This window comes from Amblyraja radiata, chromosome 29 (assembly GCF_010909765.2).
Source record: "Amblyraja radiata isolate CabotCenter1 chromosome 29, sAmbRad1.1.pri, whole genome shotgun sequence".
In the NCBI taxonomy this organism is placed as follows: Eukaryota; Metazoa; Chordata; class Chondrichthyes; order Rajiformes; family Rajidae; genus Amblyraja; species Amblyraja radiata.
In genome coordinates, this window is record NC_045984.1 from 30232304 (window position 1) to 30255435 (window position 23132).

Genomic DNA, 23132 nt, shown 5'->3' on the forward strand with positions numbered 1-23132 from the left:
AGGACGCCATTGGGAACATCAGGGGGGCAAGTTAATGGGCCGAGGGAATCTTTGGGAGCCAGAAGAGGCACGCTTGGCCAACGGGAGTGATTTTGCAAGGTTAGGAAAACATGGAGATGGGATGAGAGTAATGGGACCAATGAAAGGCCATGCGGATGATCAGGGATCGCAGGGGGAATTTCAGGAGGTCTCCCTTCGCAACAGAAGATGAAAACAATGCACAGATACAAAACTCTCACTGAAATGGCAGGAAATAAAATGGCAATTCTCAACTTCACTGCTATTTACAATCTATAGAGGCCAGGGGAATTTTAATCTGGTTGAGTCATAGTCATAAAGTGATACAGTGTGGAAACAGGCCCTTCGGCCCAACATGCCCACACCGGCCAACTTGTCCCAGCTACACCAGTCTCACATGCCCATATCCCTCCAAACCTGTCCTATCCATGTACCTGCCTAACTGTTTCTTCACTGTTGGGATAGCCCCAGCCTCAACTACCTCCTCTAGCAGCTTGTTCCATACACCCACCACCCTTTGTGTGAAAGGGGGATTTTGGAAAGGCACACATATTGTGCACAAAAGGACTTGCAGGTGTGTCATTAACAGAGTAAACAGACTTTGGTAAGAGATGCCCAGATCTCTGCTCCCCGCTAACCCCCTGTTTCTGTATAGATGCCAGATAGATTCTTGGCTGCTGCAGTATCGACACTTCCAGTTAGACCATTAAGTGTCCAGTCATAGAGTGTGGAAACAGGCCCTTCAGCCCAACTAGTCCCTGCTGATCAAATTGGCAGTAGACAAAAGTGCTGGAGAAACTCAGCAGGTGCAGCAGCATCTATGGAGCGAAGGAAATAGGCAACGTTTCGGGCCAAAACCCTTCTTCAGACTGATGGCAAATAGGCATTCTGGGCAGGAAGCATTTTCATGTATTTGGCCCGTATCCCTCCAAACCCTTCCCCTTCATATATCTGTTCATTGCCTTTTGCCGGACAATATGGCAATGCTCAAAGTACAAGCGAGACCAGGCCACACAACCTCTCAAATCTGCCCTGCCATTCGGTGAGATAATGACTGGTTCTTTGGCTCAAGTCCACGTTTCAGCTGGATCTGCTAGTTCTGAACTGCTCAAAATTCTCTGTCTCATCTCTCAACATATTCAGTGTCTGAGCTTCACAGCCTTCTGAAGTAGGGAGTTTCAAAGATGAACATAACTCCATGTAAAGACACTTGCTCTCATCTCTAAATGGACAACCACTTGGCCTGGGTCTATGACCCCCCCCCCCCTAATTCTAGACTCTTAAGGGGCTGTCCCACTTGGCAATTTTTTTCGGAGACTGCCGGCATCATTGACTGACGTATCAGGTAACCGAAAAAGTCGCGGCGTGATGCGGTGTGACGACTTATTGACGAGCGATGTCTCCTCAAGAGGGGCAACATTTTTTTTTGGTGCCACTCGATTTTCAAAATCTTTCAGCGACCCTGATACGTCAGTCAATGTCGCTGGCAGTCGCTGAAAAAAATCACCAAGTGGGGCAGGCCCTTTCACGACTAGTGGAAATGATCTCTTGGCATCGTAGTCAATCCTTCTTCGATTTTGTATGTTTCAAGGGATTAGCTTTTATTCCACTAAATTCCTGTTAACAAAGGCCAATCTATCAGGGAGATTTCATCAACCATGACTCAGTTTGCATTCAGCATTTACTGATAGACATAAATGTGGGCCCACATTTTGTAAACAACTCGATAAACAAAAACATCTGCGTAGAACAATCCTTCCTCATCTGAGGAATCAGTTTTATGAATCTGCACAGCATGGAATCCAAAACATGTCTGCCCGTCCATCTCACTGCTGCAATGCCGACGAAGGTTTTCAACGTGAAATGTTATACAGTATCTGAAGATAAGACACAAAAAGCTGGAGTAACTCAGCGGGACAGGCAGCATCTCTGGAGAGAAGGAATGGGTGACGTTTCGGGTCGAGATCCGAAAGAAGAAGGGTCTCGACCTGAATCGTCGCCCATTCCTTCTCTCCGGCGATGCTGCCTCGGCGTTCTAAGGTGTGAAAACAGGACAAAGGAAATGGAGATCGTGGAAAATGTCGAATAGATCGTTCTTAGCTGGTAGCCGTAAGAGCTTCCTGACCAGCGTCAGTCACCCCATTGGAAACAACACCAACTGAAGCTCACCTCCAGATGTGGAAGAACAGACTAGCCACTGTCCCTATTTCCACCAAGATGGGCACATAACCAGCAGCAGAGGATGAGATTTAGAAGGATGAGAGGTTATCTCATTGAAACATATATGATTGCTAAGGGCTTGGACACGCTAGAGGCAGGAAACATTGTCCGGAAGTGGCGGCGCTGGTGAACGGCTGCGGCTCGCCTGCAGTCCGTTTGTCTTTACTTTTTTGTGTTGTTTTTTTTCGTTTTGTCTAGTTAAGTTTTTGGTTTTTAGGTTGTGTTTATGTGGGGGGGGGGGGGGGGGGGGGGAGGGTGGGGGGTTGAAACGGGGCTTGCTGTCTCTCCCTTCGGGGGAATGCGACTTTTTTGCCGTGTCCCCCTTCTCTGCCTCCGTCTGCGCTGAGGCCTAATGGCGACCTTGAGACTCCGGAGGCAGCCAGTCAGGACTCACCCTGGGCTCGCTCCCGTGAGGGCGGCCCGGCTCGGGGCTGGAACGGCGCTCCCGTGAGGGGTTGCGACGCTCCCGTGAGGGCGGCCTGGCGCGGGGCTGAGACTCTCCCGTGAGGGGCTGTGGCGCTCCCGTCGGGGCGGCCCAGCTCGAGGGTGGAATGGCGCTCCCGTCGGAGCGGCCCAGCTCGAGGGAGGTACGGCGCTCCTGTCGGGGCGGCCCAGCTCGAGGGAGAACGGCACTCACGTGAGGGCGATCCGGCTCGGGGCTGGAACGGTGCTCCGGTGGCTGGGACGGCGTTCTGGCGGCAGTGACCTGAGTCCGGGGTTCAGCCGCGGGCCAGCAGCTGCGTACGCTGGACTGGAGGGCGGCAGCTTTAACCACCCCGGGCCGCGGTGTTTGAACCGGCCCGTTTGCGGGGTTCGGTGAGCCGCGGGACTGTTTGTGCCATCGCCCGGTGGGGAATCGCCTCAGCGCAGAGGGAGAAGAGGAGGGAAGAGACTGCAGCCCTATGATTTTTGCCTCCACCACAGTGAGGAGGTGCTTGGAGGATACACTGGGGTGGATATTAATTTGTGTTTAGTGTTGTTTATTATTGTATTGTTGTATGTATGACTGCAGGCTCGAAATTCCGTTCAGACCGTAAGGTCTGAATGACAATAAAGGAATTCAATTCAATTCAATTCAATGTTCCCGGTGTTGGGGGAGTCCAGAACCAGGGGCCACAGTTTAAGAATAAGGAGCAAACCATTTAGAACGGAGACGAGGAAACACTTTATGAAACTGCTCACGACCAAACAGGCATCACCCCGGGTGCCGTGAGTCGTTGCCCAAAGAGTCGTACCTTTTTCTGGTCGCCGCTCGATTTTCAACATGTTGAAAATTTTCGGCCACCTACTGCGACTATGACGGGTGCAGGCAAATCGCCGAAAAAAATCACGTAAGTGGGACAGGCCCTTAAGGATTGGTTTGAAGTGAAGTAATTGAATGCAGCTGGATCACTGGTGCTCCAGTAACTGCATGACTGTGCTGCCCTGACGTTAATGATCTGTTGAGGAATTGGACAGGTGGTGTCCATCCATCAAGAAACACACATTTATTGGGTCTAAGATGAAATGCTCCCGTCTCTGCTCGCCCCAGTGTTGGACCGCGGGGTTGCGATCTGCTTCTACTCGCTGTGCAAGGTCAGCTGCTGCAACTCTGCTCACTCAGGCAGCGGTAAATGGCCGGCAGTTACACTCACCCATGCAGTTCTTCATCATCATGAAGCCACTCTCGTATCCGTCAAAGCACTCGCATTCAAAGCTGCCCGGCGTGTTCACGCAGGCTCCCTGCCCGCACAGATCCGGGGAAATGCGACACTCGTTGATATCTGTGGACAAAAGGGCAGGAGAGTTGGAGGGTGAGTTTACGTCGGGGAGTGGGGACAGCAGAGAGGACCAGGTATGGAAGGACGATGCTAAACCGGGAGCAAGTGGAATACCAGGCGATTAAGGTGAAGAGGGAAGGATTGGATAGGAATGTGAGGGGTAACTTTATCACACAAAGGGTGGTGGTGGGTGTATGGAACAGGCTGCCAGAGGAGGTAGTTGAGGCAGGGACTATCCCAACGTTTAAGAAACAGTTAGACAGGTACATGGATAGGACAGGTTTGGAGGGATGTGGATCAAATGTAGGCAGATGGGACTAATGTAGATGGGACGTGTTGGCCGGTGTGGGCAAGTTGGGCCGAAGGGCCTGTCTCCACGCTGTATGATGAGACAGTGAGATTCAAAGTAGTGACAAATGAGATGGAGGGTGAGAGGAAGAAGGGGAGAGGAAGGGGGAGAGGGAGAGGGGAGAGGGAGAAGGAGGGGGAGGGGTAGAGGGAGAGGAAGGGGGAGAGGGAGAGGGGAGACTTGGTCTCCAAATCTGAGGAAGGACATTATTGCCATAGAGGGAGTGCAGAGAAGGTTCACCAGACTGATTCCTGGGATGTCAGGACTGTCTTATGAAGAAAGACTGGATAGACTTGGTTTATACTCTCTAGAATTTAGGAGATTGAGAGGGGATCTTATAGAAACTTACAAAATTCTTAAGGGGTTGGACAGGCTAGATGCAGGAAGATTGCTCCCGATGTTGGGGAAGTCCAGGACAAGGGGTCACAGCTTAAGGATAAGGGGGAAATCCTTTAAAACCGAGATGAGAAGAACTTTTTTCACACAGAGAGTGGTGAATCTCTGGAACTCCCTGCCACAGAGGGTAGTCGAGGCCAGTTCATTGGCTATATTTAAGAGGGAGTTAGATGTGGCCCTTGTGGCTAAGGGGATCAGAGGGTATGGAGAGAAGGCAGGTACGGGATACTGTTGGATGATCAGCCATGATCATATTGAATGGCGGTGCAGGCTCGAAGGGCCGAATGGCCTCTACTCCTGCACCTAATTTCTGTTTCTATGTCTATGAAAGAGAAAGAAGAAACAGAAACTGAAGAAAGATAAACCAAAGATAAATAAACGAAAGGGGGTATAGGGAGATGAGTTCATGCATCTTACAAATGAACGGCAACGTCCTCTCCCAACCATATCTCACCGGTACAATTTCTCTCCTCCATGTTCAGGGCAAAGCCATTCTCGCAGCGACACTTAAAGCTGCCAATTGTGTTGCGACAGGTTCCATATGTGCAGAGACTGGAGAAGACTTTGCATTCATTGATATCTGAAAGAAAATGATATATATATTTTGTTTCGTTTTTAGTTTAGAGGTAACAGGCCCTTCGGCTCACAGAGTTCGCGCCAACCAGCGATCCCCGCACACTAACACTATCCTGCACAGGTTAGAGACAATTTACACTTATGTCCAGCCATTTCGATCGCCCCGACGCGGGGGCTTCGACCGCCGGCTGTGGGAGCTATGATCGCCACAACGGATGGTTCGCGAGATAAATAAAGAGGAAGAAAGTTGGACTTTTTTGCCTTCCATCACAGTGGGGAATGTAGGGAATCCGCTGTGGTGGATGTTTATGTTAAACGTTTATGTAGTTGTGTGTCTTGTTGCTTTTTTTCCGTATGGCTGCATGGTAAACCGCACATCGCTGTACCTTAATTGGTACACGTGACAATTTACATTGGCGACAATTTACATTTACACCAAGCCAATTAACCTACAAACCTGCACGTCTTTGGAGTGCGGGAGGAAACCGAAGATCTCGGAGGAAACCCCACGCAGGTCACGGGGGGAACGCGCAAACTCCGTGTGGACAGCACCCGTAGTCAGGATCAAACCCGGGTCTCTGGCGCTGTGAAGCAGCAACTCTACCGCTGTGCCACCACACCACACCACCCCTTCAAAATCTAATTCCCTCTTTTCTTTCTACATTTCTTCACAGCCTTCTGGCTTGGGTTGTGAACGACGCACTAAAAAAAAAAGTACCACGATGGAAACGGTCGCACGTTGGCGCGCGTTGGGCAGTGGGCGGCGCGACTCTCGTCAGCAGCGGCCTCTGCAGTCCGTCTGCGTTTTAATTATTTTATGTCTATGTTTTTATGTAGTTTTTGTTTTTTTTGTGGGGGGTGTGGGGGGGGGGGGGGGGGGGTGGGGGGGGGGGGGGGGGGGAAACTTTTAAATCTCTCCCTGCACGGGAGACCCGACCTTTTCTTTGTCGGGGCTCCGTTGTCGTTGGGGCTGCAACGAGGAGCGGCCTCCAACAGGAAGACCAGGGGCTGTGGTGCCGACTACTCACCTCACCGTCGCGGAGCTGGCCGAGTCCAGAGCGGGTGGAGCGGTGGTGGACGCTGCTGCGGCCCGACCCCCGGATATTCGGAGGCTGCAACTGCGGGTTTGGCGGACGGCGGCACCGGGAGCCCGCGGGTCCCTGGAGGGAGACCGCTTTTCAGGGCTCCCGCAACGGCGACTACTCCCGCCCGAGCTGCGGGGTTGAAGAGCTCCTGGAGCGGGGCCTTACAGCACCACCCCGAGCGGCTTAGAATGGCCGCGGGACTCTGCAAGCGCACGCCGGGGGCTCTAACACCAAGACCCGGCGTGGCTTTAATGGCCGCGGGACAATCGCCATCGCCCAGCCGGGGGCTTTGACTTTGACTCTGACATCGGGGGGGGGAGAGTGCAGTGGAGAGATAAGTGTTTTTGGCCTTCCATCACAGCAATGTGATGGATGTTTATGTAAATTATGTTGTGTCTTGGGTCTATTTGTTTGTAATGTATGGCTGCAGAAACGGCATTTCGTTTGGACCTCAAGGGGTCCAAATGACAAATAAATTGTATCGTATCGTATCGTACCTTTGTAGAACGGTCTCCCCGTCAAGATGTCGCCCCTGTTGGCAAACCCTGGTCCCCGCGGGCAAGTGGCCTGGTACTCGGGCGTCCCAGGTTGTGGGCACTCCTCGCAGTCCGCGCCCCAGGCGTTGCCGATGGAGCAACAGCAGGCGTCGATGCGGAAACGGCCGCCCACCGGCTCCGTACACTCGTCCTCCTCCCACTTCAGGTAGCAGTGTTCCAGCCGGACATCTAGCGCAGGGGCAGACAGAGCAAGGGTTAGTCACAGGGACACACGCTGGGCAGCTTGGGTCAACACCACACCAGCAAGTCCTACCCAAAATGTCACCCATTCTTTCCATCCAGAGATGCTGCCTGCCCTGCTGAGTTACTCCAGTATTTTGTCTCTACCTCCAGTTTAAACCAGCAGCATCTGCGTTTCCTTCCGACACCAGCTAACGAGCCTCCGAACCCAACACTGATTCTACAACTTCCATCTGTATCTATATCACACATCCATCTGTGATTTACCATCAATAGACAATAGGTGCAGGAGTAGAGGCCATTCGGCCCTTCGAGCCAGCACTGCCATTCAATGTGATCATGGCTGATCATCCCCAATCAGTACCCCGTTCCTGCCTTCTCCCCATATCCCCTGACTCCGCTATCTTTAAGAGCCCTATCTAGCTCTCTCTTGAAAGTATCAGCTTGTTTGTTTTATTTTACACCTCACTGCTACTCTGCGCATGCAGGACATGCAGTCTGACCGGCCCATTTTGTCTTCATAAGATCATAAGTGATAGGAATAGAATGAGGCCATTCGGCCCATTAAGTCTACTCCGCCATTCAATCATGGCTGATCTATCTCTCCCTCCTAACCCCATTCTCCTGCCTTCTGATACCCGTACTAATCAAGAATCTATCTATCTATCTCTGCCTTAAATATATCCACTGACTTGGCCTCCACAGCCGTCTGTGGTGAGGATTTCCACAGATTTACCACCTTCTGACGAAATAAATCCCTCCTCCCCTCCTTCCTAAAAGAATGTCCTTTCATCTAAGATGGAGGCGGGAAACCATGAGGTATAAGATGGAGGCGATAAGTTTGGGTAGTTTATACCCCAGCGGTATGAACATTGAACTCCAATTTCAGGTAGTCCCTGCTTTCTCCTTTTTTCCCCTCCCCTTCCCAGCTCTCCCTCAGCCCACTTTCTCCGCCTCTTCCTTTCTTCCTCCCTACCCCCCCCCCCCCCCCCACCCCCACATCAGTCTGAAGAAGGTCTCGACCCGAAACGTCACTTATTCCTTCGCTCCACAGATGCTGCCTCACCCGCTGAGTTTCTCCAGCATTTTTGTCTACCTTCGATTTTCCAGCATCTGCAGTTCCTTCTTAAACATATATTTGGCCAACGTTCCTCAACAGTCAACCTTTCCATCCATGCACCTGTCCAATTGTCTTTTCAATGTTGTTGTAGTAATTTGTGCTCCTTCTGCGATCAGTACTCACCAACGCACGTTCTCCCACTTCCATCCAGAGTCAGCCCTTGTGGACAGTCACACTGGAAGGAGCCCTGCGTGTTCACACAGCGCCCATTCGTGCAAACGCCCGGGAATACGTCACACTCGTTCACATCTGGTGAGAAAAGCGCAAACATCTGGTGAGAAAGACGGTGAGAAACTGCAAACAAACCAACGTCACACACATCTTTTCTCAAGAGTGGGGAAAATTAAAGGGCGTGGAGTAAGTCAAGCTCGGATCACAATTTTATTGGAGAAGGGAACAAGGCACGTATGTCAAAGATGGACACAAAAAACTGGAGTAACTCAGGGGGACAGGCAGCGTCTCTGGAGAGAAGGAATGGGTGACGTTTCAGGTCAACCTGAAATGTCACCTATGGTACACAAAAATGCTGGAGAAACACAGCGGGTGCAGCAGCATCTATGGAGCGAAGGAGATAGGCAACGTTTCGGGCCGAAACCCTGAGTCTGAAGAAGGGTCTCAACCCGAAACCTTCTCTCCAGAGATGGAATTATGATACTCTGACAATGGAGGAGGCCCAGGACAGAAAAGGTCAGATTGGGAATGGGAGGGGGAGTTGAAGTGCTGAGTCACCGGGAGATCAGGTAGGTTAAGGCGGACTGAGCGGAGGTGTTCAGTGCAACGATCGCCGAGCCTGCACTTGGTCTCGCCGATGTAGAGAAGTTGACACCTGGAACAGCGGATGCAGTAGATGAGGTTGGAGGAGGTGCAAGTGAACCTCTGCCTCACCTGGAAAGACTGTTGGGGTCCTTGGATGTAGTCGGGTAAAGGGACAGCTGTTGCATCTCCTGTGGTTGCGGGGGAAAGCCACCCCCTCTCCAGAGATGCTGCCTGTCCCGCTGAGTTACTCCAGCATTTTGTGTCTACCTTCGATTTTAACCAGCATCTGCAGTTCTTTCTTACACCACCTGATGGGGGGGGGGGGGGGGGGGGGGGACAGTTTTGTCGTGATTGTTGACGCAGTTTGTGAGACAGATCAAGACACCAATGGAAATGAAAATAGCAATAATGTAAAACGGAGAAGACAGGGCTGTGGTCGGTCCCAAATCAAGCTGAACACATGTGTGTGCTGGGGAACCTTGTGTCTGTCTGTCTGGGTGGATGATTTAGTTCTTGTTGTGGTTGGAATAGTTTGAACGGTCTGGACTCACCTTCACAGCTGATGCCCTTCACTCTGGCAAAGCCTCTGGGGCAGGAAGCATCTGCAAGGAGAAACACTGAATCAGACATCCAGTCCAAACGCACGCATGAGAACACAAAATCAGAGCAAGCCCAGACCATGGGGCCCATCAAGTCTTCGCCACTGTTCATTTAACAAGACCACAGCTGATCTGATATACGACACAACTTTATTTATCCCAGGAGAGAAATTGTAATTTAATAAAAAATGCGAATATAGTTGCTTACTATGCATGAGCAGTAATTTACCAGCGTCACGGGGTGACACCTGTATGGTCGAGAGTAATCGCCCAAAGAGTCGTACCTTGTTCTGGTCACCGCTGGATTTTCAACATGTTGAAAATTTTCGGCGACCTGCTGCGACTGTGACGGGTGCCGGCAAGTTGCCGAAAAAATCGGGTAAGTGGGACAAGGCCCTTAATAGTCGCAATACTACATTAGTTGCTCCTGCTTCTCATGACTTTCTCCTTCATGCCTTGGCTGTTGCCTTGTGCCCATCTCTCAACCCTGCTATGCCACCTTACATATGGATGGTGGGTACAAACTGAGTCCCTTCCCACACGGGTACAGACTGCAGTACATAGAAACATAGAAAATAGGTGCAGGAGGAGGCCATTCGGCCCTTTGAGCCAGCACCGCCATTTATTGTGATCATGGCTGATCGTCCCCTATCAATAACCCCTGCCTGCCTTCTCCCCATATCCCTTGACTCCACTAGCCCCTAGAGCTCTATATAACTCTCTCTTAAATCCATCCAATGACTTGGCCTCCGCTGCCCTCTGTGGCAGGGAATTCCACAAATTCACAACTCTCTGGGTGAAAAAGTTTTTTCTCACCTCAGTCTTAAATGACCTCCCCTTTATTCTAAGACCGTGGCCCCTGGTTCTGGACTCGCCCAACATTGGGAACATTTTTCCTGCATCTAGCTTGTCCAGTCCTTTTACAATTTTATGTACATACACTGAGTGAATGCCCAACCAGCATTCCACAAAAGTCCCCTTAAAAGTCTGAAGAAGAGTCTCGGCCCGAAACGTCACCCATTCCTTCTACCCAGAGATGCTGCCATTCCCGCTGAGTTACTCCAGCATTTTGTGTCTCACTCCATAAAAGTCCTTTGCTTAAGAGGTGTATCTAAAGCCAAGCCATATATTATAGAGCAGAGACCATTGCCTGAGATAGACACAAAAATCTGGAGTAACCCAGCGGGACTTTCATATGAAGAAAGACTGGATCGACTCGGCTTGTACTCGCTAGAATTTAGAAGATTGAGGGGGGATCTTATAGAAACTTACAAAATTCTTAAGAGGTTGGACAGGCTAGATGCAGGAAGATTATTCCCGATGTTGGGGAAGTCCAGAACATGGGGTCACAGTTTAAGGATAAGAGGGAAGTCTTTTAGGACCGAGATGAGAAAATCATTTTTTACACAGAGAGTGGTGAATCTCTGGAATTCTCTGCCACAGAAGGTAGTTGAGGCCAGTTCATTGGCTATATTTAAGAGGGAGTTAGATGTGGCCCTTGTGGCTAAAGGGATCAGGGGGTATGGAGAGAAGGCAGGTATGGGATACTGAGTTGGATGATCAGCCATGATCATATTGAATGGCAGTGCAGGCTCGAAAGGCCAAATGGCCTACTCCTGCACCTATTTTCTATGTTTCTATGTTTCTATGACAGGCAGTATCTCTGGAGAGACGGAATGCGTGAAGTTTTGGGTCGAGACCCTTCTTCAGACCTGACTCGAGTGAAGTTAGTGCTCCAAGAAAGTCATCCATCATCCTCCGCCTGTTCCACCTCAACGGTGGAACAGGCAGAGGACGATGGCTGACCTTAGTGGAGCGTCACAATGGCTGGGAAGGCGGATGAAGGCTGCAGCGGAAAAGGGTCTCCGGTCGTCTTGGACTCCACGCCACTGGATCCTGACCCAGATCTGTCAAGGACCATGGGGTGGCTGTCTGTGCACCAGTCTCCCCACGTTAAACAAAGTCACGCGCAGTCGAATCCACCCCGACCCACAAGTAGACGACTCTATGGAGAGGAGAGGACAGTCATGCTCGTTTCGAGTGACCGCCGATGATGATGATGATGAGGGAAGTCCAAGTGTCAAGAGAAAGGGTTCAGAGAAGGTAGACAAAAATGCTGGAGAAACTCAGCGGGTGCAGTAGCATCTAAGGAGCGAAGGAAATAGGCAACGTTTCGGGCCGAAACCCTTCTTCAGACTGATGTAGGGTGGGGGGGGGGGGATGGGGAGAAGAAAAGAAAAAGGAAAAGGAAGAGGAGGAGCCCGAGGGCTGAGGGAGAGCTGAGAAGGGGAGGAGACAACAAGGGCTACCGGAAATTGTTGAATTTAATGTTTATGCCACTAGGGTGCAGACTGCCCAAGCGGAATATGAGATGCTGTTCCTCCAATTTCCGGTGGTGCTCACTCTGGCCATGGAGGAGGCCCAGGACAGAGAGGTCGGACAGAGAAGGTGCCGCCGTGCCCCCGTCACCCCTACCCCGGCCGAGCCCCCCCAGACACGTACCCTGCTCGCAGTGTTCACAGGGGCTCCCCCACGCCGCTCCCAGTGTGGCACAGCACTCCGACTTCAGAGTGGCTCCGTTGATATTCACTTCGCAGCGCCCGCCCTGAATGTTCAGCCAACACGTCCCCTTCATGCTGTCTGTTGGAAGAGAAGCAGAGAGACATCGTCACAGATAGTTCATGCAGTAAGTCTCAGCAACGGCATTAGGCCATTCGGCCCATCGAGTTTAATCTGCCATTAAATCCCGGCTGATCTATCTTTCCCTCTCAACCCTGCCTTCTCCCCGTAACCTTTGAACAACAACCTGTTCCAAATGCATTTTAAGTCTTGTAATCGCACTCACCTTCACCACTTCTGGCAACTCGTTCCATTTACCCACCAACCTGTGGTGTGAAGGACTTGCTCCTCGGCTCCCCTTCAAAGCTATCCCTTGTCCCCTTAAACCTTATATTCCTTCTAGTTTTATGGCCCTGTCCCACGGTACGAATTCATTCCAAGATCTCTCCCGAGTTTCCCCTGATTCGAACTCGGAGATTTACGGTAATGGCCGCTCGTCGGTACTCGGGGCTCTCGTGGACATTTTTCAACGTGTTGAAAAATCTTCACGAGTCTTCCCGTGCTTACCTGCCGTTAGCGAGTCTTCCCGAGTACCTGCCGTTAGCGTAACGAGCCGCTAAGAGACGTCCCACGAGCTCCGACGTACCCGCTACGTTCATTCTCCGTGCTTTTTTTAAAACTCGGGAGAGCTCTTGGAATGAACATGTACCGTGGGACAGGGCCATCAGTCTCCCTTATCCTGGGGAAAAGGCAGTGAGCGCCCATCTTAGCTGCGCCCCTCATCATGCCGTGAACCTCCACAGGTCAACTCTGCCTCATTCGCCCAGTGAAAACTATTCAAGGCCCACTGATTCTCTCCTTATATCTCAAGCCCTCCAATTGCAGCAACATCCTTGTGAAAACCTTGCCGCATCCTCTCTCACTGAATCAGACCCCTCCCATCGCACGGCATCCAGAACAGCACACAAGGTTCCAGATGTGGCCTCATCAACATCTTGCACATCTTATGCATGACATCCCGACTCTTTGTACTCAATGCCCTTGTTCCCTTCGCCGGAGTTCCTCCATTTCCATGACCTTCTCCACAACAAATGCAGATGAAAAGTATTAAATTTAAGACTTTGCCGGCCTCCAGACAGAGATGACTGCGATGATTCCCCCGAGGAATGAAGAGATTAAAGCGATCCTCCTCTCGTTAGCGGGGAGGAAGGGCAGTTCCCACGAGCTGTCTCCACACCCGGGGTGAACCTTCACGGGCGGTTTCCAAGCGCAATGGCGCCGGGGGGACTCACCGATACAGATGGTTCTGGTTGGGTCCAGCTTGCTGCCCAGCGAGCACTCACAGATGAACGAGCCGGCCATGTTCCTGCAGTAACCGTTCACACATGGGCTGGATTCACACTCGTTCACATCTGGGAACGTCAGGAAAAGCAGAGTTACTCACACAATGGCACTGAAACTGGAGATGTGGAGGAAGCATTATTGTACATACCAGGACGGTAAGCCACACACACCGAGCTCTCCCAGCCTGTGACGGCTCATAATTCAACACCTCCACAACTCTGTTTGATTTGCTCCTGCTCCACTCCAAAGAAAATTCCAAGGGAAACATCTATTTGTTATGTCTGTGAGTGGTTTGATTTGTGGGGCACGTCTGCTCGAGGAGACTTGAAGAAAATCACCTATTTTTCAATAGACAATAGACAATAGATGCAGGAGTAGGCCATTTGGCCCTTCAAGCCAGCACCGCCATTCAATGTGATCATGGCTGATCATCCCCAATCAGTACCCCGTTCCTGTCTTCTCCCCCTGACTCCACTATCTCTAAGAGCCCTATCTAGCTCTCTCTTGAAAGTATCCAAAGAACCTGCCTCCACCGCCCTCTGAGGCAGAGAATTCCACAGACTCACCACTCTCTGTGAGAAAAAGTGTTTCCTCGTCTCCGTTCTAAATGGCTTACTCCTTATTCTTAAACTGTGGCCCCTGGTTCTGGACTCCCCCAACATCGAGAACATGTTTCCTGCCTCTAGCGTGTCCAAACCCTTAACAATCTTATATGTTTCCTAAAGGGGATTCATTTCTCAGCACAGCGGGAAATCTGGGCACTCCGCCGAGATCAGAAACCATTGATTGAATTGATTGATGGGGAGGCACAGAGTGGAAACAGGCCCTTCGGCCCATCGAGTCCATGCCGTCCACCGACCGATGTTTTCCCACTTTTGCTTCGACTGCCTACGCACTAGGGACAGTTTGCAGAGGCCGATTAACCTACACACCGCACGTCTTTGGGATGTGGAAGGGAAAAAGGTGCAAACTCCACACAGGCAGCACCTGAGGTCAGGATCGGACTCAGGTCTCTTGTGCCGTGAGGCAGCAGTTGTGCCTGACAGTTTTTTTCCCAGCTGTTATCGGGCAACTGAACCGTCCCACCACAACCAGAGAGCGGTGCTGAACTACCATCTACCTCTTTGGTGACCCTCGGGCTATCCTTGATCGGACTTTGCTGGCTTTACCTTGCACTAAACGTTATTCCCTTATCATGTATCTATACACTGTAAATGGATCTATTGTAATCATGTATTGCCTTTCTGCTGACTGGTTAGCACGCAACAAAAGCTTTTCACTGTACCTGTGTGCAGGAGTAGGCCATTCGGCCTTTCGAGCCAGCGGTGCTGGCTCGAAGGGCCGAATGGCCTCCTCCTGCACCTATTTTTCGATGTAATATGATCACGGCTGACCATCCAAAATCAGTATCCCGTTCCTGCTTTCTGCCCATATCCCTTGATTCCGTGTGTCCTGAGCTAACTCTCCCTTGAATACATCCACATCTACCCATGTCTCGTCAGTTAGAAATGACAATAAACTAAACTGAACCCGGCTGCCTGCGTCCTTGAATGTCAGTTTCAGTTTATTGTCACGTGTACCGAGGTAATAATAATAATAATGGATGGGATTTATATAGCGCCTTTCTAATACTCAAGGCGCTTTACATCGCATTATTCATTCACTCCTCAGTCACACTCGGTGGTGGTAAGCTACTTCTGTAGCCACAGCTGCCCTGGGGCAGACTGACGGAAGCGTGGCTGCCAATCTGCGCCTACGGCCCCTCCGACCACCACCAATCACTCACACACATTCACACACAGGCAAAGGTGGGTGAAGTGTCTTGCCCAAGGACACAACGACAGTATGCACTCCAAGCGGGATTCGAACCGGCTACCTTCCGATCGCCAGCCGAACACTTAGCCCATTGTGCCATCTGTCGTCCCGGAGGTACAGTGAAAAGCTTTTGTTGCGTGCTAACCAGTCAGCAGAAAGACAATACATGATTACAATAGATCCATTTACGGTGTATAGATACATGATGAGGGAATAACGTTTAGTGCAAGGTAAAGCCAGCAAAGCCCGATCAAGGATAGTCCGAGGGTCACCAAAGAGGTAGATAGTAGTTCGGCACCGCTCTCTGGTCGTGTTAGGATGGTTCAGTTGCCTGACACAACTGGGAAGAAATCTGGAGGTGTACGTTTTCACACTTCTATACCTTTTGCCTTATGGGAGAGGGGAGAAGAGGGAGTGGCCAGGGGCGCGAGATGTCCTTGATTATGCTGCTGGCCTTGCCAAGGCAGCGTGGGGTTATAAATGGAGTCAATAGATCCCTGATGGGAGGGGAATAAGTTGGGCTTTTCCATTTAAAGGTAAAGCAAGCAAAGTCTGATCAAGGATAGTCCGAGGGTCCCCACTCACCCACTCCATGCCCTGAAGGTGATCAAGAGCAGCATCTTCAGTCAGAGACTGATTGCACCAATGTGCAAAACTGAGAGACATAGGAAGTCCTGTTTACCAGCTGCTATAAGGTTATATAATGCGCATAAATAACTGCACTTTTTTTTTCATTAATTGTATTTTAACTTGTATTTTAACTTGTATTTTAACTTGTTAAGTATGGAAGCTATTTGAGGAAATGTGTGGTGTTATGTCTGTCTTGAAGCTGTCGTGGCACTGTAATTTCCTGTAAAGGATTATTAAAGGTATAATCAATCAATCAATCAATCAATGAGGTAGATAGTAGTTCAGGACTGCTCTCTGGTTGTGGTAGGATGATTCAGTTGCCAAATAACAGCTGGGAAGAAACTGGCCCTGAATCTGGTGGTGTGCGTTTTCACACTCCTACAATATATCTCGCTGGGATGTGATGTGATGTCGAATTCTTACCTTCACAGGTTTCAGTGTCGGGTTTGAAGATGTAGCCAGTGGGGCAGGTGCAGGTGTAGCTGCCGGGGGTGTTACGGCACAGTCCGTTGTCACACAGCAGCATGTTGACCGAACACTCATCAATATCTGCGGAAAGAAACACATCATCCCAGAGGCCACCATGAACTAAACGGCTCACGTTAACGTGACAACTATCTCGAAACATAGAAAATATGTGCAGGAGTAGGCCATTCGGCCCTTCCAGCCAGCACCGCCATTCAACATGATCATGGCTGACCATCCAAAGTCAGTACCACCATTCCTGCTTTCTCCCCATATCCCTTGATTGCGTTAGTCCTAACTCTTTCTTGAATACATCCACATCTACATGTGCCTCGTCAGTTAGATGTGGCAATTTAATTTAGCTTAGTTTAGAGTTTCAGCGCGGAAACAGGCCCTCCGATCCACCGAGCCCGCACCGACCAGCGATCCCCGCTCATTAACGCTATCCTACACACACACACACTAGGGGCAATTTACACTGATACCAAACCAATTAACCTACAAACCTGCACGTCATTGGAGTGTGGGAAGAAACCGAAGATCTCGGAGAAAACCCACGCGGTCACGGGGAGAACGTACAAACTCCCGTCTGTTGCCGTGATCGAACCTGGATCTCTGGCGCTGCGAGCGCTGCGAGGAGGCGGGTCTACCGCTGCGCCGCCGTGCCACCCGTTCTCGCGTAGGCACCAAGATCCAATGACCTTCCAGTGAACCCTCCACAAACCCACTCTTCCCTCATTCACCTCAATAGACAACAGGTGCAGGAGTAGGCCATTCGGCCCTTCGAGCCAGCACCTCACTCCCCCTTTGTCCTCACCCCGTCCACACATCCTGCTCCCACTGCCATGCATTCCCCCCCTTTCTTGCCCTTTCCGTCTCCTCTCTCCGGCCTGTTGCGAGGCCACGTGAGCAGAGTCTGGCACGGTGTGGAGCAGGAGCTGCTTGCTTCAGGGTTGAGAGAGTTTCAGGAAGCAGACAGGAGGTGGCTACTCCGCCAACAACTATATTATGATAGGGCGAGGCAGCGTTGAACATGATAGTCACACAGGAGAGGGAAAGAATTGAAATGTGGTCGACGTATTTTGGGTGTTTTTTACGCTGGATATTTTGGTGAATTCAGCACTATTCGCTCTCGGTGAATTTCATGCCCCCATTGATCCAGAATGCATCCCATTCAGCCGATTAGAGCTAAATAATAATCCATCACGTTGAAATCTTAAACGGCAGCCACGGTGGTCAGCGGTAGAGTCGCTGCCTTATAGCACTTGCAGCGCCAGGGATCCAGGTTCGATCCCGACTACGGGCGCTGTCTGTACGGAGTTTGTACATCCTTCCCATGACCTGCGTGGGTTTTCTCCGAGATCTTCGGTTTCCTCCTACACTTCAAAGACGTACGGGTTTGCAGGTTAATTGGCTTGGTGTAAGTGTAAATTATCCCAAGTGTGTGTAGGATGGTGTTAGCGCGCGGGGATCGCTGGTCGGTGCGGACTCGGTGGGCCGAAGGGCCTGTTTCCGCGCTGTATCTCTAAACTAAACTAAACTAAATCTTTTGGCAATAAAACAAACGGCTGGAGCAACGTTGCGCGCCGAGACTCGCCGTCAAGAGGCCAGGAGATCGTGTCATCACCTGAAGAGACTGAGAGCTCCGAGGAATGAATGTCCTGGGAGAGTTCCTGTTGATAAACTCTCCCTGAAGGAGAGAGAATAAAGTTAAAACCTCTTGCTAAACTCTCACCTGATTCCAGGAATGAGTGGGTTAGTATATGTTGAGCGATTGACAGCACTGGGCCTGCACTCGCTGGAGTTTAGAAGGTTGAGGGGCGGACCTCATTGAAAATTACAGAATAGTGAAAGGCTTGGATAGAGTGGGTTTGGAGAGGATGTCTCCACTGGTGGGAGAGTCTAGAATCAGAGGTCACAGCCTCAGGATTAAAGGGCGCTCTTTAGAAAGGTGGTGAGGAGGAACTTCTTTAGTCAGAGGGTAGTTAATCTGTGGAACTCTTTGCCACAGAGGGCTGTGGAGGCCAAGTCAGTGGATATTTTTTTAAGGTAGGGATAGACAAATTCTTTATTGCTTAAGAAGGAACTGCAGATGCTGGAAAATCAAAGGTAGACAAAAGTGCTGGAGAAACTCAGCGGGTGCAGCAGCATCTATGGAGCGAAGGAAATAGGCAACGTTTCGGGCCGAAACCCTTTTTTTCGGCCCGAAACGGTGGGTAGACAAATTCTTGATTAGAATGGGTGTCAGGGGTTATGGGGAGAAGGCAGGAAAATGGGATTAGGAGGCAGAGATAGATCAGCCATGATTGAATGGCGGAGTAAACTCGATGGGCCCAATGGCCTAATTCTACTCCTTTAAGTTGTGAACTTGTGAACTAGTGTGAGTCATGACTGGTACAAAATTATTAAAGTATTATATCAACTGAAAATAAACTGCGCAGTAGAATAACAAGAACTAAGAGCCCTGAATCCCTCCAGAGGTTTGCTTTATATTCCAGCTTCCAGCATGTACAGTCTCATGACCCCACCCTCACGCTGTGCATTGGAATGTAATATATGTGTTTGGTCAACTTGCAAAACCTGCGCTGAAGTTAAAACTCTTTCCCCAACAAGCTTCATACTATTGAAATACACAAGTTATATAATTTTATTGAGACAGATCAATAAACAGCAAAGCAATGTAAAAAATATACATTTATTGATCTTCCCTGATTCAGAAAGTATTAGACAATAGAGAATAGGTGCATGAGTAGGCCATTCGGCCCTTCGAGCCAGCACCACCATTCAATGTGATCATGGCTGATCATCTCCAATCAGTTCCCCGTTCCTGCCTTCTCTCCATATCCCCTGACTCCGCTATTTTTAAGAGCCCTATCTAGCTCTCTCTTGAAAGCATCCAGAGAACCTGCCTCCACCGCCCTCTGAGGCAGAGAATTCCACAGACTCACCACTCTCTGTGAGAAAAGGTGTTTCCTCATCTCTGTTCTAAATGGCTTGCTCCTTATTCTTAAACTGTGGCCCCTGGTTCTGGACTCCCCGAACACCGGGAACATGTTTCCTGCCTCTAGCGTGTCCAAACCCTTAACAATCTTATATATTTCAATAAGATCCCCTCTCATCCTTCTAAACTCCAGAGTGTACAAGCCCAGCTGCTCCATTCTCTTTTGGGTGACGCCTGTACGGTCGTGAGTAGTCGTCCCAAAGAGACGCACCTTTTTCTGGTGTCGCCGCTGGATTTCTAACATGTTGAAAATTTTCGGCTACCTGCTGCCACTATGACGGGTGCCGGCAAATCGCCGAAAAAAATCGGGTAAGTGGGACTGGCCCTTAAGTGGCCGCCCGCAGTTTGTGCGCTCCACCTTAATAACCCCTACACTCCACGCACCAAACCCGACAACAGACCAAACTGAAACTGGTACTCACCGACGCAGTTCTTGCCGCTGATGTCCGTCTGGTAGCCGATGTTGCAGATGCAGCGGTAACTGCTGCGCAGGTTTTCACAAACCCCGTTGGCGCAGATGTCGGGGTCAAGCGCGCACTCATTGATATCTGGGCGAGAAACAAAGAGGTGCTAGCTAGAAACGTAGACAATGGATGCGGGAGTAGGCCCTTCGGCCCTTCGAGCCTGCACCCGCCACTCGATATGATCATGGCTGATCATCCAAAATCAGTACCCTGAAGCAGCACAATATGCTATACAATACAATACCGTTTATTTGTCATTTGAACTTCACATGAAGTTCAAACGAAATTTGGTTTCTGCAGCCATACAAGAAAAGAACCAAGACACACACCTAACACAATTTACACAAACATCCATCACAGTGAATCTCCTCCTCGCTGTGATGGAAGGCAAAGTCTTGTCTCTCCCCTGCTCTCCATTCCTCTCCCGAAGTCAAAGTCAAAGTCCCACGGCCACTTAAAGCCGCGCCGGGCGATGTAAGGCCCTGCTCCGGGTCCTGCTAGTGGTGGTTTGGGGAAGTTCGAACCCTCGTCATGGGTTGGCCCGATCACGTGACCGCGGGGGTTCGTTGGCGGGCTTTATAGTTGGTCGCCAGCGCTCCTCTCAGCAGCAGGAGCTACTCTAGCGTTAGCTGACCAGGCACGCGTGTACCGAGTTTTATTGTCGTGTTGTTTGACAAATAATATTATTTCACTTAACCTGCCGGTCTCGCCAAAACCCCGCTCCTGCTTTCTCCCCCCATATCCCCTGATTCCGTTAGCCCTCAGGCCCCACAGCAGAAGTGTCCGTGTCGCGGGCGGGACTGGAAACTGGAAGTATCCCGAGCTAATTCTGCTACCGCCATCATCGACTGCGACGAGTGATGGCGTCCGCTGATTGTCGCCAGAAGCTCGCGTCCTTTTTCAGGACGGTCGATGACAGCGAGGCCAACGTTTGTAACAGGATGGATGCGAAACGAAGAGGAAGTTCTCAGCCAGTGAATTGGCCCCCCACTGCCTTCTGTGGCGGAGAATTCCACAGATTCACGACTCTCTGGACTGAAGGTGGACAAAAGTGCTGGAGAAACTCATGCAGCAGCAGCATCTATGGAGCGAAGGAAATAGGCAACGTTTCGGGCCGAAACCCAGAAGGGTTTCGGCCCGAAACGTTGCCTATTTCCTTCCGGGTTTCGTCCCGAAACGTTGCCTATTTCCTTCCGGGTTTCGTCCCGAAACGTTGCCTATTTCCTTCGCTCCATAGATGCTGCCGCACCCGCTTGAGTTGCTCCAGCATTTTTGTCTACCTTCGATTTTCCAGCATCTGCAGTTCCTTCTCGAACAAATCCTGGACTGACTTTCACTCCTCAAGTTCAAAGTCGGGAAACTCAAGATGCCGCCTCACAGCGAGAGCTGAACAAATCCCCTTCATTGAAATGGGATCACAGGCTATTCCGAGATCTTCATTGGGATTTTCAATCCAAACTCTAAATCATCTGTCTTTACGAATGGTAGACAGAATTGCTGGAGAAACTCAGCGGGTGAGGCAGCATCTATGGAGCGAAGGAAATAGGCAACGTTTCGGGCCGAAACCCTTCTTCAGACCCATTCCTTCGCTCCATAGATGCTGCCGCACCCGTTGAGTTTCTCCAGCAATTTTGTCTACCTTCGATTTTCCAGCATCTGCAGTTCCTTCTTGAACACGATGCCTTTATGGTCTCTATATAACAAGAGGGGTGCTTTAAACCCGGATCTTTCTATCAGCCTCTGTGGATTGTCAAACAAGTATGAGTTCATCGCTTTCAAGTGATAAGTTAATTACAACCAATTAATTTTTTCCCCCAAAGTAACTCCTGCCATTTTGACAAATCGCCTATGATGTGCAAGTAAGTCTACCTTTGTACACATGCCCCCCGACTAATGAAATCTGCTTTGGGGCGAGACTTTGCGAAAAGAAGAATGAAGCTTTTGTTATTTTAACAAGCACACAGTAAAAGTCCAACCCCAAGACGTGTCAACAGGAAAAGCTGATTCCTTTTCCCACCTCGTCCATCAGCTGTGATCCCGATGCCGCTGCTACAGAGAGCCTGGAATTCAGCTGTGAAAACACAAAAAAAAAAGGGGGGAGAATAAAACAGATCTCATGTTCGGCACTTTCAGTCTTTGCCACCAGCTGGAAAAGTAATAGAAAAAAAGGACTTGGCTTGTTCGGCACGGCTGACTAGGAATGTTGCTTGCAAGGAACGCCGGTTGGCAAACCACGGGTCAGCAATCCCACATTTTTCCACCTATTCATTTGAAATGAAAGTTTAAAAAAAACTTGAATTTTGTGCCCAGGATGTTGCAGCTGATGCTTCCTGTAAATGGACCTGTCCCACTCAGGCGACTTTTTAGGCGGCTGCAGGAGACGATGCGGTCTCCACATGTTCGCGGGTGGTTGCCGGGGAGTCGCCTTCACGGTCGTGAGGAGTTCTCGCATTCTGGGAATTGGTCGCGGCCTCATTGTGGTCGCCGCGAATTTTTCAAACGTGTTGGAAAATTGGCGGCGACCAGAATGAAGCCGCCACGGAGAGAGTAGCGAGAATTCTCCTGCCGTAGGTGCAGTGGTAGTGGGTCGCCAGGAGGTCGAAGGTTGTCGTAGGTTATAGCAGGTGCTGACCGGTGAATTTCATTGCCTCGTTGGGAAAAAAAAACGTAAGCAGTAGTTTTCAGAACGAAGGATAACCGATAATGTTAATGTCCGGCAAGGCAAGGCAAGTTTATTTATATAGCACCTTTCAACAACAAGGTAATTCAAAGTGCTTTACATAAAACATTATAAGCATTGGAAAGAAACACATATAAAATGACATTTAGATGTAAAACGATTATTAGATTATTCAAAGCTTAACACTCACAACAAACCAAAGAAATTTCCTCAACTACAGTATAATAACCGGGAAAAAATTAATATTAAAATTTTGGAAAAGCCCTACAACCCCCACAATTAAAATGTGGATTACGGAAATGTCGGAGACCCTATACTTAGAAAGAATTAGACTTGTCTTAATGGACAAACAAGATCTTTTCCATAAAATTTGGGCTCCATTCATTAACTATCTGAAGGGATAGATTGGCACAGCACGAGGACCCAGCTGAAACTTGAACTCAGGAACAGATGAAAAGTTATACTTTATAACCTACAAACCTATCTCCATTGACGTATTACAGGTAACCCATTCCACCTCCCTTGTTTTTCTGTTGTGTTTTTTTTTTCTTTTTTATT

The 23132-nt window shown here is 49.9% G+C and overlaps 1 protein-coding gene across 5 annotated transcripts in view; it reads right to left on the reverse strand.

Annotated features, from left to right (window-relative positions):
* The window catches only part of fbn3 (fibrillin 3), a 201924-nt gene that overhangs the window by 71951 nt on the left and 106841 nt on the right, over nucleotides 1-23132 (reverse strand). For all 5 annotated transcript variants that reach the window (XM_033047129.1, XM_033047128.1, XM_033047130.1 and 2 more), the window contains 10 exons: nucleotides 21912-21965; nucleotides 19853-19978; nucleotides 16388-16513; nucleotides 13468-13587; nucleotides 12119-12256; nucleotides 9569-9619; nucleotides 8385-8510; nucleotides 6902-7129; nucleotides 5198-5323; nucleotides 3873-4001 (listed from right to left, as the gene is read on the reverse strand). In XM_033047129.1, the coding sequence (XP_032903020.1) occupies nucleotides 3873-4001; nucleotides 5198-5323; nucleotides 6902-7129; nucleotides 8385-8510; nucleotides 9569-9619; nucleotides 12119-12256; nucleotides 13468-13587; nucleotides 16388-16513; nucleotides 19853-19978; nucleotides 21912-21965 (1224 nt within the window). The remainder of the gene's footprint in view (nucleotides 1-3872; nucleotides 4002-5197; nucleotides 5324-6901; nucleotides 7130-8384; nucleotides 8511-9568; nucleotides 9620-12118; nucleotides 12257-13467; nucleotides 13588-16387; nucleotides 16514-19852; nucleotides 19979-21911; nucleotides 21966-23132) is intronic.